The sequence below is a fragment of the Musa acuminata genome, chromosome BXJ1-9 (genome assembly GCF_036884655.1).
Source record: "Musa acuminata AAA Group cultivar baxijiao chromosome BXJ1-9, Cavendish_Baxijiao_AAA, whole genome shotgun sequence".
Taxonomy (NCBI): Eukaryota; Viridiplantae; Streptophyta; class Magnoliopsida; order Zingiberales; family Musaceae; genus Musa; species Musa acuminata.
In genome coordinates this window covers 6,162,772-6,175,597 of record NC_088335.1, presented here as the reverse complement: position 1 = coordinate 6,175,597, position 12,826 = coordinate 6,162,772, and the positions used below count along the sequence as shown (strand labels likewise).

General features: G+C 42.5%; 3 protein-coding genes across 4 annotated transcripts; 1 reads left to right on the top strand and 2 right to left on the bottom strand.

Moving 5' to 3' along the window:
• The first annotated feature begins 226 nt into the window (after positions 1-226).
• Positions 227-1,156, top strand: LOC103997359 (mavicyanin-like). Its single transcript, XM_009418544.3, has 2 exons — positions 227-535; positions 639-1,156. Exons 1-2 carry the CDS (start codon positions 370-372, stop codon positions 977-979), a joined length of 507 nt encoding a protein of 168 aa, XP_009416819.2. The 5' UTR covers positions 227-369; the 3' UTR covers positions 980-1,156.
• Positions 1,157-2,143: 987 nt separating this feature from the next.
• LOC135592761 (uncharacterized) lies at positions 2,144-5,999 on the bottom strand. The gene is made up of 5 exons (XM_065082415.1): positions 5,766-5,999; positions 5,453-5,585; positions 3,962-4,086; positions 3,689-3,835; positions 2,144-2,575 (listed from the first exon to the last, which is right to left on the bottom strand). Exons 1-5 carry the CDS (start codon positions 5,937-5,939, stop codon positions 2,441-2,443), a joined length of 714 nt encoding a protein of 237 aa, XP_064938487.1. The 5' UTR covers positions 5,940-5,999; the 3' UTR covers positions 2,144-2,440.
• LOC103997361 (cyclic nucleotide-gated ion channel 2) lies at positions 5,510-11,021 on the bottom strand. Of its 2 annotated transcripts, XR_010479229.1 has the most exons (9): positions 10,864-11,021; positions 10,089-10,734; positions 9,515-9,730; positions 7,983-8,311; positions 7,757-7,868; positions 7,440-7,676; positions 7,217-7,303; positions 6,468-7,147; positions 5,510-5,585 (listed from the first exon to the last, which is right to left on the bottom strand). XR_010479229.1 is itself a non-coding variant. In XM_009418547.3 (8 exons), the coding sequence occupies exons 1-8, from the start codon at positions 10,905-10,907 to the stop codon at positions 6,662-6,664; spliced, it is 2,157 nt and encodes a 718-aa protein (XP_009416822.2). In that variant the 5' UTR covers positions 10,908-11,021; the 3' UTR covers positions 6,426-6,661. The 2 variants fall into 2 exon arrangements, 1 of the variants encoding a protein (XP_009416822.2); XM_009418547.3 differs by lacking the exon at positions 5,510-5,585 and having other exon boundaries at positions 6,426-7,147.
• Positions 11,022-12,826: the final 1,805 nt, after the last annotated feature.

Here is a 12,826-nt window from a genome sequence, read left to right as displayed (position 1 = left end):
TAAAAATAAATATAATTTTAGATAAATAAAAACGCCGCCTGTTGGATCGACAGCAAATTTACTGCTTCAGTTATCTACGGACAAAAGGCAGCATCTTCTCATGTGACTCATCTCTCGCCCGTATAAAGCAGCGCCTGCCATCCCATGTGGCATGCTACAGTCTCCCTTTCTTTTACCTGTTACTATCCATCCCTTGTAACCCTCCTCAAAAGACGAGAGAGAACAGCGAGAGAGCCGAAGAGTCTTTTGAGCGAGAGTGAGAGCATTAAAGGTGAGCGGACACAGAGGGAGACAGTCCCGTGCACTCTCCTCTAACTTCGTCGTTGCTCCTTGTTGGTTCTGAAGGGGACGAGAGAGAGAGAGAGAGCGATGGGCAAAGCCTTGCTTCTCGTCTTGGTCTGCGTTTCGTACCACCTGAGCTGCGTTGCGGCATTTAACAGGTTCTCGGTGGGAGACGAGAAGGGGTGGATTCCGGGCGTCAACTACACCATCTGGGAGAAGAAGCACCGCCCCTTTCACGTCGGCGACTGGCTCGGTACCTAATGTGTCTTCGCTCTTCTTCTCTGATCTCTGGACTCTCCTACAGTCCTCTCTTCCGCTGTCGTTGTGAGATCCTTATGCATGGCCTGTGAGCGCAGTGTTCTACTACCAGCCGCGGACGGCGGACGTGGTGCGGGTGGACGAGGACGCGTACGACAAGTGCGACGCCTCCAACCCCATCTCCAACTACAGCAAGGGGCGGAACTACGCGTTCGAGCTCAACCACACCGGCCGCTACTACTTCATCTGCAGTTACGGCTACTGCTACGAGGGGATGAAGCTGTCCATCCTGGTCGAGCCCCTCACTTCCCCCTCCGCCCCGCTCTCCGCCAAGAAGAAGTCCTCCGCCTCCGCCGCCGCCGCCCCGCCCAGGGCGCTCACCTCCACTGCCGCTCTCGCCGCCACTCTGCTCGCCGCCGCTCTTCTCCGGGTGCTCTGATCAGTGTTCAAAGAACAAAAAAAGACAAGCATTTCTTGATTTGTTTTCCTCCTCTTCTTCATCTCGTTCCTATGTATTTGGTGATTCCGTGCGTCACTTTGAGATTTGTGTGAGAGTTTGTGTGCGATGTGTTGTAGCTTCTTCTCTGGTTTGTTTGCTGGGATCATTTTCTCTCTCTCTCTCTCTCGCTTCCAGTAATCTTTTGGGTTGGAAAGAAGAAGAACACGGAAAGCGACAGCACGTGGAGGCCAGCCTGGTGTGTGCTGGTAGCGCCTATGTCCGAACAGGGCACACACAGGTGAAGGATCTTAGGAGCAACACATACGACTCAGGACACGACTTAGACGTCTGTCCATTGCGCGACCACGTACTCACCGATCTTTCTCCTCTAATTCGTGGGATAATTCCTGAAAGGACGACGAGGGTCCAATATTTTTCGGTGAGAGCTATTTACGTCGCACTTCTATGTCGCAAGAACTCTTAGGCTCCCACAATTAACTTGGATTATGCTTCATTAAGTGTTTAATTTGCTTGTTTAGAAGTCCTTTTCTTACCAAATCCATCTTAAAATTTTGAGAAAAATGGTAAATCAAAATTTAAAGCCAATCACTAAATAATATATTATAATTTATTGATCGAAAGATTTATATGAAAAGCTTGCCCTCTTAAATCAAAGGTAGAAAAAAGAGTAAATGTTTGGACCCACTTGTCCCCCCACTTGGAGATGTGTCGGTGGCGGTAAATAGGTTAAGATTTCTCGGCTTTGTCTATTGGGCTTTGGATAGGTAGGCCACTATGATTGTGTCCTAAAGGGTCACTAACCAGTCAAAGTCTCCAGAGACATCACAGGCCATGAGATTCCACCAGAACAGAAACAATGTTGTCTCATGTTCCACAAATGACTCCACATTCCACAAGATATATATTACAAAATATTTACATATCAATCATTTCAAAGTATTCAAAAAGTACGTTTACCTTCAGAGGAAGAAAAACGGAGTGTGCATGGGTTGACAATCTCAATCCGACTGACTTCATCAAAATAAGTAAACGTGAGTAGAGAACAATATCATAATCAGCTGGTCTTTTAGTCAGAATCACATATGCCATCGTGTATTTATGTAAAATCCCTAAAACAATCCAACAAATCAGTAGAATAAGAAGTCTCGGAAAGTCTATACTTCGAAATACCATTGCTTCTCTGCAAGATACACATAAAAGGCAAGCAGACGAGTCAGAACCACCGTTAAGACTACTGCAGTTCTAAGTTTCATTACTGCTGAGAACAGCATGCTGAACTTGTTTCAGATTCTTAACACAGCACATGCATGCCGAATACAAACTGAATGCCGGTCTCACTATCCATCCATCTCTAGAGTCCTCTGATTAGCCATACTTCTTGAAGCACTTGATTGTGATCTACTGGAGGAAGCTCAGTTCTAGAGACTGTATCTCTGTCATCTAACCTTCAAGCATTGCCTTGGCAGCATCAATCAGTATCCGTCTGAAGTCATCTGATGCTCTGCCTAACGCGGTATATCCTTCCTTGTCTTCCACATCGAGGTCCGCACCATGCCTTATCAAAAGAAGAGCAACCTATTCAAAGCAATAAGGCTCATAACCACGTGAGCTCATGTAAGCATACTGATTGGATTCATTAAAGCCACAGGGATTCTACCATTCAGAGTGTTAAATAATGCTTGGCAAAAACATGATCTTTATATGTGCTACCATTTCTACATATTAGCACTTGTACATGGGTGGAGGAAAGGGCTATAATGAACATCACAGCAGCGAATTATATTGACGATGGAGAGGCACAAGACCCACGTAAGTGGAGAGATGCACACACAAGGACACACAATGTGCATAGGTATATGTAAGTTCTCCACTTGACCCTCTCTTCTCATTGGCAGAGAACTCACCCGTAACACTGCAAAATTGTTTGGTTAGGCATATGGCTTGAAATAAACATGAAATGATTCCTTACCGCTAAAAAAATTTATGGTTCCAGATTCTAATACTTTATGTATCTTTCACTATTTAATTGATTCCACTCTATATTAAGCCAGTTTAATCATATGAGAATGATGAGTTTCTCTTTGTTATGATTGTATCTAATTGATTATAGTTTTCGAATTTAGAGTATTATATGTTATTACATTCCTTTATGTTCTTTAAGCATCTATGTTGTTCTCCATATGTCGATACATGGCTTATGTCGATTACTAGTTTATTCTAGAGTATATACAATTTTTATTAAGTTCGATCCTACAATTCAAACATCTTGACTAGTACATAGTGAACGCATCTAAAATACATGCTCAGCCAAATTCACATCCACACTCTGCTGTGTGCAAAAACACAGTACATACACCAAAGAGAATGCATTTGAGAGGTAAAAAATTCTAAAATACTTGCTCTATTGGTTCTGGTTCATGTTATCTTCATAAATTTTTACAGGTCCACTAAGGTTCAAGGTCACAGAGGGAGAAAATGGGGCAACACATTACTTAGGAACTTCATCCACTTCAGTAATGTGGATTACATGAGGGATCAAGCACAACTTCTGATTGATGAGAAGCAAAAGATATTGCTAACTTAAATAAGATAAAGCCACTCTTAAGGGTACTCTAATTTGACACTTTGTAATGGCCAATTAAATTAATAAAAGGAAAAATAGCATGGTTGAGTTCTAATTTCAGTGACCTGTTGGTTCTGGCATATCACTGCATGCATAAGAGGTGTTTGGCCTGCTTTATCAACAACATCAACATCTGCTCCTTCCTCAATCAACAGCTCACACAACTCTGACTTTCCTGTACTTGCCGCCCTATGCAGTGGGGTACAACCAACCTGAATTAAATGCACTTTAAAACATCAACAGCAGAAATGTGCATAAACAAGAGAAAAAAACTTAGCATGAAGAAGAAATAACTGGAAGAAAAATTGTGAGACATAGTTGTGCAAAACAGTATAGACCTTGTCTTTCTTATTTATCTTTGCACCATGGGATATTAGAACTTCAGCTACTTTTAACCATCCCTTACTAGCAGCATAATGAAGGGCAGTGCGTCCACCGTCGTTAATCAAATTGACATCACTTCCTGTTCGTGCAAAAACATTACCCAAAACAAGATACAGCTTCAAACAAAAAAAAATTCTTGAATTATTAAAAAGCCAAACAATGCAGCATTTTATCTTCTAAATAGATAGCATATGCAACTGTTATCAGATTTCTAGTTAGTGATGGGAAATCATACTAGGCATTTCACTTGATGAATAACATATAAATCGTTAAAAGAATTTTCCTTGGGAAGCAAAAAAATGTGAAGGGTCATAACAGGACAGTCTGGCAAGATACGGATCATGTCAATTCATGATCTCAACATACAAGTCTAAGAGAACCAGATATTATATGCCAATTGCTCAATGACAACCATGCAGTAAACAACTGGATTGGATCAAACTAAACTGGTTGGTTTAGTCAAATATTCACTAGAATAATCATAATAGACTCATTTGAGTCATACTGAATCTTAATATTAATGTGTTTAACATGACCCAAGCACGAACATACCTTCTTCCGTCAAGTCTGGTATTTGGAGAGTGGCAGTAGCTAGAGCTATTCATTTTGTTAGGTTGACTAGATTAGCTATACCTTCTTCCTGTGACAGGTTCTATTTATGTGTGAGAAGATCCTACTCAAGGTTTTAAAAAATGAAATCAGGATAGGAATTGGTTTTTTATAAAATTATTTGAATTGGATCAGTTGTATTGGACAATATGGTTTAAAGGATGGGGCAGATACAGATTGGAGGATCAATTCAAACATTCCTTTTAATTTTCAGATCAAAAACCAAAGTTTTTGCTACTATTTGCTAATGTTAAATCAGTTTACCTTTTTATAATATTGTTTCAAAAAATATTACAAAAAATAAATAAAATACAGATTGTTAATTAATCAGAGCTTGTTCAAGACTTCTCACAAAAGAACTGATTTTTTTAAAAAAAGATTTAATTTATCTCATTGATAAGTAGCTGAATAAGCTACCAAGAAAACTTCCCTGGAATTAGAGTATAGCTACATAGCAGTAGTATGCTGCTTGTCAACCTAAAAGCACCAGTTGAACCCGAACTTATTTCTTCAAGCATCACTTGCATGTCACGAAAACATGCTTTAAATTGCATGGCATATATGCATTGCAATTTACATTTTACCATTAATTCTAATCTCTAGATTCTCACATAGATATCAAACTACAAAACTGAAGTAGTATTACAACCACATGATCATACATCTCAATTCTGTTTCCTTCCAAACATCTGACGGAAAGCTAATGAATTTTATAAATTGTTTTTTGGTTATTCTAACAAGCCATGACAGAACAAAAAGGACTGCATATAATTTCCTATAGCAAAGGCAAACTGGACGAAAGCTCAATCTTGACAGAAGCATCAGTCGAAACTCACCTCTACTAAGCAAGATCTCGACGATCTCAGCATTCCCGATGCTCGCAGCGGAGTGAATGGGCGCCCAACCTTCTTCATCCTTACTGTTGACTCCATTAATCGATGGATCAGCAGCCGATATCACATCAACAACCTATTAGAGAAAAAAATCCCAAAATCCTTCAATAAAATCAAACCAAATCAAATCAACTACTCAACTACTCTTCTCAAACGAGACGTAGGAAAATAAAAATTGGAGAAACAAAATATCAAACCCTAGATCGACGAATACGATTAAAGTTACACAATTTGCAAAACAACGGTGAGGGCTCGCCTCGGAGCGGCCGAAGGAGGCAGCGACGTGAAGGAGGGATCGGCCGTCTTCGTTCCTAAGCGATCGAGCCCTGTCTAGGGCTTCCCTGGAGAGGGAGGCAAATAGAGAAGCGTCCCCATCCTCCGCGGCTCGGAAGAGCAATTCCGGCTTCGGCAAATCGATCTCCATCGCCATTGCCGTCGAACTTGAAGCTTATTTCCGTGCTAGGGTTTAGAATTCGAACGTTAATTGATGTCGAAGTGGCCTCCTTTAGCCAAAATTGCATTTATATCCCTTCCAAACCAGTTATTATTATCTTTACCCTCTAAATTTTGGTTTAGCAAATATATATATATATATATATATATATATATATATATATATATATATATATATATATATATATATTTATTTATTTATTTATATTTATATACGCCCCTTATTAAAGTCCTTGTCGACTTGATTGATCTTAATATTCTTATTTTGAAGATTTAAATTTATTATGATATTTAGAAGGTGATGTTACCTAACTTAGGGTGTAAAGATTTTATCGAATCAGTGTAAAATCATAAAATTAATTCCTTAAATTAAATCATTTATTTTTGTTAAAAATATATATATAAAATGATAGAATAAGTACCTCCTCACTAATTTTTGTGCTTCAAGATCAACATGTTGGCATCTCTATAACTTCAATCACATTGATAAAGTGAAAAGAACTACCTTCATGCAATTCTTCATATCGCACCACGGAGCGCGAGAAAAGAACCTTGGCGCTTCTAAAGCTTCAACCGGAGACTGAGAGATCAAGTCTCCAGAGTTTTCATGCAACAAGCTGAATTATTTCTCATGCTGAATTCTAAATTTCTTCTCTTCTCGAGTGGCCTTTGAACTCCATCAACATGACTGCTCTTGTTCTACTCGAGATGGTCTTGAGGTCGCAGCGACATGAACATGGCAGCATACATCCTCAGGCGGCGTTCGCCGTCGCGCTGTTCCGGCGGTCCATTCGCCGCGCCTCCTGTCCTCGTCTTGTAGCGGCGCCAGGCGAGCTGTATGTTGACAGCCGCCCACGTCCGCCAATTAGACGAGTAGAACCTCGCCGTTCGCTTGAGCCTCTCGTTCGCGAACTTGTACCTGAAGTGCTCTGTGATGTACCGGAGATCGGGCGCATCCAAGCCGAAGGCTTCTGCCGGCTCGACGCACTCGAACGTGGCGGAGGAAGCCGGTAGTCGGTCGACGAATGGCCGCCGCAAGCACCACGAGAGGAGCTCGTCGCCGAGGAAGTTGCCAGGCCCGAGCATGCACGTGGCCACCATGCCTTTGCTGAGGCACTGGCTGCTCTTCAGGTGGCCTCGGACGACGAACACCATGCGCTGCACTGGGTCGCCTTCTCTTATCACCTGATCATAAAAGTAGTACCCTCAGCACGCTCCAAGACTTCTCCTCCTTTGCTAACATTAATCATATACCTTTTCACCCTTGGAAAAGACGAGGGGTTTAACTCTTTCGCATATGTTGTCCAGAATGAGATCATCCAAATTGTGGAACAGAGGTACCTGCAAGAAAATATACATGAGCTTCACATGTTTTCTCCAGCAATTTCTATTTCACAGATGATCATTAGCTTTGTGAGAACGAAGGTTGGAAGTGCCTCTGTAATCTTAACACACACTATGTAGTCTTCTGCATTACCTGCTTAATGAGATCAACGCAGAGATCACGCTTAATGTCACGCCGCAGTCCTTCGGGGAAATCTTTGATCATCTCCATCTCTTCCTCCCCTCTGGTTGCAGCCCAGCGCTGGCGCTCGTACTGACGAACTCTTTGTCTTAGCCGCGAGGGTAGCTGTCTCCGTTTCATCCACCATTCCATGTCCCGAGATCGTAATTGCATCTTTCTCTTCCTCGCCATAACAGCATGCAAGAATACCTACTCAGGAAGGCAAATCTGTTAGAAATGTATACATTGCTGTGTCTGATCGGAGTGAAGACGACAGCATTGCCAAGCACCTGAATGTTACCGATCAACAGGGTGAAGAGCATCAAGCCACTTAGGACGATAACAATGCTGAATATGACTTCTAGCCAGTGGCTGGTAGGCTCGAGATCATTGCCGAAAGTGCTGTAGCAGAGTGAAAATTATGTCAGTGACAAACGAGGTGAAGCTCTGGTTTATGCTTATTCTACTGGATTTGCAGGTTCTTGCGTATGATCTTTCTGATCAACCAACTCTTACCTCAGAGTCATGAGGCCCCAAAAGATGGGATAGAGGATCTTGACAGCAAGTGAGCTGCTGGACACAACAGGGAGAGCCCAATTGTAGATTCCATATGGAAATGGACCATTGCCACTTAAGCACACCGAAGTGTTCTGCATTCTGGTAGATGCCATCAAGTTGCCCTCACAAGCTGAAGTAGCCATGCCAGATCGCAGGGTGAAGGGGTAGCAGACCTCCTTAGAGCAGCCCAGCGATACAAGATCGCAATCGTTCTTCTGCTCACACTGCTGTTGAAGACAGGAGGCCACGCGTTGGATTGCAAGAACATACCAACACCCACCTGCTACCTGAAGACTTACAAAGAGGAAGCATCAGTAGTCCTTCTGAATTGTCGGAAACAATAGTTGAAATAAATAATTTTAGTTCTCTTAATTATGGTTTTAGTTTTGAAATTTATAAGACAAGGTCAAATTATTGGATCATATAGTTTTATTTAATTAAGTAAAATATATTATATATCTTATTAAACTCTAATGATGATTATCGATCAATAGAAAAAAAAAAAATCAATTATAATAGAATTCTTTAGGAACAAAGACTCTTCTAATTATCATCCTATATCCTCTGCTTCTCACTATAAAAAGACAGGATCATCTTATCGGGACGATATACCCAGATTATATATCTATTCTCAATCTATCTTATTTTCTAATCTATGACTTATTATGATACTGTTAAAGATAACAAAATAGAAAAAGATGAAGCTAGTTTTAATCCTTTCCGATACTGACGAGTGCTTAACAATCTGATGGAGTATATATACTGTAAAGCTGTAGCTACTGGTACAATACTGGCATGTGTATCTATCCATATAACAAGTCTCCACAAAAGAACAATTCACAGCCTTCATATGTAACATATCCATCTCTTGTTATTTTCAACTAAACTGTTTATCTCCATTATTGCATTCCATTGTCTTGTTGTGCAGGATATCACATGCATGCATCAGAAACTCATGCCACGAGGACTTACGATCATGAAATATATAACCAAGAAATTGTGGGTTACTGCATGATACCACTCAACTTCTGTAAATGCTATCCAATCTTTCTCGGGGATTCCAAGGATTTAAGATCATGAAATATATAACTAAGAAATTGTGGGTTACTGCATGATACCACTCGACTACTGTAAATGCTATCCAATCTTTCTTGGGGATTCCATAGCACTTTCATGCTTGATTTCTAACTTTTAATTGTGGTTGTAGGTGTGACAAGATTAGCTCCCTTTTAATTCTTTCTAGTGTACTACCCACTACATGTTTAACTCCATCTACATAATTCCTACTCATCTGCGATGATGATTTCTTTCTTTCCTCTGTAAATTACTAATGCCTAGGATAGACTCAAGAGGTTGCTCCTTGATTCCATAATCTCCAACTGCACTTTGGTGCACATACAAGCTAACCAACATGCATTAGGAAATGTGATTATCTGAGATATACATATATATGAACATGTATTCAAGATTTTAGTAGAAGATATACTTACATGAGAAGCGATGAAGTAGGCGATGAGGTTGAGACCAAATCCCCACCAGATTGTTCCGAAGATGTAGCCGGTCACCTTCTGCATCCTCCTCATCACGCAGATGCTGTGATAAACCTTGGGGAGGAACTGGAACACAAAGATGAGCAGAAGTATAGTCATCATAAGCTTTATCTTGTCCTCTTTGATCAATTTGGGGACGACCAGCCAAAAGACAGCCTGCACAATTTCAGAGTAGAAGGGAAGTCACTGCATCTCCCTTTCAGAATTAGTTCTACAAATTATCGATCTATCAGTAGACATTTCTAACCAGTTTTATGAGGCACTGTAGTTGAGAGTAGGAGACAAAAACAAGAGGAAAAATGAACTATCTATGTACGGATATCCTAATTATATGTCCAAGAGATACTTGTTCTTGCATTCATTGAGGATATATATGAAATTAGATTCTGGACATCTCTGTTCTCACTGTTCCTACATATTCCAATAAGAAAAACTTGATGAATCTGTGATAAGGTTACTATGGAGAACCTGCATGACCCAATGATCTCAGAAGAAGCTTCAATGGAGCACTGACCTGAGGCACCGGGAGGATGACGAAGACATCGAACCAGAAGCCCCTGAGCGACCGCAGGTAATGGACGGCGACCATCCTGGCGTCCCATACCAGCTTCCCGCACCCCACCACTAGCGACTCCCTCGAAACGTACGCCACCCGGAACTGCAGCCACACGTGCACCAGGTGCACGGCGTCGGCCGCCGTGCGCAGCGCCGTCACAATCGCCAATAGGCCGCCGTTCATGTACAGGCACGGCGCGCCTCGCCGCCCGATAGACAGCACGTAGAAGAACAGTGGGTCCACCGCCACTGCCACCGCCCGGGCGAGCAGGATCAGCCGGTTCCACCGTCGCACCTTCTCGCTCCTCGGATCGAGCACCTGGCCACCGAGCAGCGACGCCCCCGACTTGCCCGGCCGGAGGCTTCGCAGGACGTTGGTCTGGCTCGGCCGGATCGGGATCAGCGATGACCCGGCGCTGGCCTCCCACTCCGGCGAGTGGGCGCGGTCGCAGGTGGTGGAGTGGAAGGCCGGCGCGCCCGGCTGGGTGCACGCATAACACTCCGCGGCCGCCACTGAGGGCGGAGTTCGGTTGCCGCCCTCGTAGTCGCCATCCTCGGTGTCGGATGACACGACCTCTTTCCGGCGCCACAGCAGTCCGGCCGACCTGAAAGTTACATCACCAATTCCACAACGTTGAGTCTGTGCCTACAAGTGTTTGCCATGGAACAACACTCATGAATCATAAGCTTAGAGATGAACCAAAGGAATGCACAGATAGGTAGAGCTAATTAACCTGGAAATGAAAGAACGGAGGAGCTTAGTGACCGGCAGAGGCATCTTCCTCGAATGACAGGAACCATGAGAGGGAGGAGTAGAAAGAACGAGCGGTTACTACACTAATGTGGCCATGATTTCTCAATACATGATGGGGGCGGCTGTTAGGAGAAGATAATAGAGGAAGCGATGGAGAGAGCCAACTGGGGAACGGTACCAGACACCTGTCGATTACCAGAGGCAGGAATGACGCTCGGAGGACGGATTTGAACCGTAAGCATGGAAGGATTTCATCTCTAATCCAGACATGGCTCATATTCGCAACCTATCATCACAGTACGTGCGAGTGGACCCCTGATTTCAAAGTGACGGGATCCACGTCCCTTGCAACAGGAAAAATCCGGAACCGTGGTTGGCCCGATTCAGGTGAGCCGAAATGTGGCTCTGCTGTTTTTCGTTCAGACAGGACACAGATCAAACGCCACAGTTCACTCATCGTTCAATGCGGCAAGACCGTGCTGGGAGGCAGCCATCGCCCGTAACAGCGGATCTCTGTTCGACGCGGAAGAGCGAATCCTTGAACTTAACACGCATGCATCCAAAGACCGGTTGTCCCGAAGAGGACGTGATTCTCATACGCCACAGTGCGAACGGCCCCAAAGAGTAGTACTACTTCTCCATACTCCGACGGGTACGTACGCACAAAATACTCATCCCTAGAACTCTCCCAACTACGTGAGGCCCACATCATCTTCACCTAAGGGCCCCACATTTCTCTCCGCGTAAAGAGTGCCATGTAGGCCGGATAAGTTTTCGGGGAGACCAAGACAAACGACTTCCCGGACGCTGCAGTTGCTTAACACCAAGCCCTTCTACCGTGACGGCCTCACGTCCTTCCCTTCACGTGCCATTCACATGCATGCGTGTGTCATTCCCACACACACGCACACACAATATATATATATATATATATATATATACTCTAGAGTGGAATGCAATGCATGTATATGTCTCTACTAAGAATAAAATATTTCTTCTTTCAAGATTACTAGATTTTCGGGACTACAGGACTCATAAATTTTATCTTATTTGAATCTAAACTAATATAATTACGTAGTTACCCAAATCAACGTAGTAAAATCCAATTTAAACAAGTCGGGTAGATTCGATTACATGAAAGAATTATCGTCTATCGCTCTGACAAAAGTTGTTTGGTCTCAGTTTAAAGCTAAGGATAAAATGACAAAGTAATATGTTAATAATAGTAATAATATATCCTTCTCTTCGCATTACTACAGTAGATTAGTCATACTTCTTGACACAATATTTATCTTTACAAGATGGAAATACATATAATATGATATTTATAGTGAGAAACTCCTACTTAGTTGGCTCTGATCTCCACTTTGGGTGCTCAGTCTCAATTGAGCTCTTCCATGCTTCACATTCTTCTCAGCAAGAGGACACGCGAGGTTGAATTATTGGCAGGACAAGAACAAAAGTGTGGACCTTCAGCTGCCAAGCATCTGAGTCCACCCTTCCAAATGCAAGGTTGAGAAGCCTGGGGACAAAACCTCCTGTCGCTCCACGCTGATTCGAAGCTAGCATTGAATCTTCAAATCATCTTTTCGTCCCTGCACAACCAAATGAATCATTCAAGTCGATCAATGCTACAGATGATAGAGTCTCCAGCTAACACTGCAGCTCATCGTTATATCACTGTCATAAGTAGACTGTCGGATCAGTACTATCGAAGCCTTAGTAATACCATATGGAAATCTTTAATAAGAGGGGACCTTCTCCACACTCAATTCTGTCGATCGATGTCTCTCCTTGTCTCCATGAATTGAAGCTTGTATATATATATACACGGAGTCCAAATTGTATGACTAGATTGAGATCAAATGGTTGAAATCAAGCATTTTGTATTGATATTTAGTGGCCCAAATTAACTAGGATTAGAATGGAAATAATTGATTAAG

What these genes read in the sequence shown, in the direction of transcription:
- LOC103997359 (XM_009418544.3), top strand. Translation starts at nt 370, where the DNA reads ATGGGCAAAGCCTTGCTTCTCGTCTTGGTCTGCGTTTCGTACCACCTG. An exon ending in TCACGTCGGCGACTGGCTCG is followed by an intron (nt 536 to 638) that starts GTACCTAATGTG and finishes CTGTGAGCGCAG; the next exon opens with TGTTCTACTACCAGCCGCGG.
- LOC103997361 (XM_009418547.3), bottom strand. Translation starts at nt 10,907, where the DNA reads ATGCCTCTGCCGGTCACTAAGCTCCTCCGTTCTTTCATTTCCAG. An exon ending in CTCCGTTCTTTCATTTCCAG is followed by an intron (nt 10,735 to 10,863) that starts GTTAATTAGCTC and finishes TGTAACTTTCAG; the next exon opens with GTCGGCCGGACTGCTGTGGC. An exon ending in CCTACTTCATCGCTTCTCAT is followed by an intron (nt 8,312 to 9,514) that starts GTAAGTATATCT and finishes GTAAGTCTTCAG; the next exon opens with GTAGCAGGTGGGTGTTGGTA.
- LOC135592761 (XM_065082415.1), bottom strand. Translation starts at nt 5,939, where the DNA reads ATGGCGATGGAGATCGATTTGCCGAAGCCGGAATTGCTCTTCCGAGCC. An exon ending in CGAGATCTTGCTTAGTAGAG is followed by an intron (nt 4,087 to 5,452) that starts GTGAGTTTCGAC and finishes TTGCACGAACAG; the next exon opens with GAAGTGATGTCAATTTGATT. An exon ending in AGATAAATAAGAAAGACAAG is followed by an intron (nt 3,836 to 3,961) that starts GTCTATACTGTT and finishes CATTTAATTCAG; the next exon opens with GTTGGTTGTACCCCACTGCA.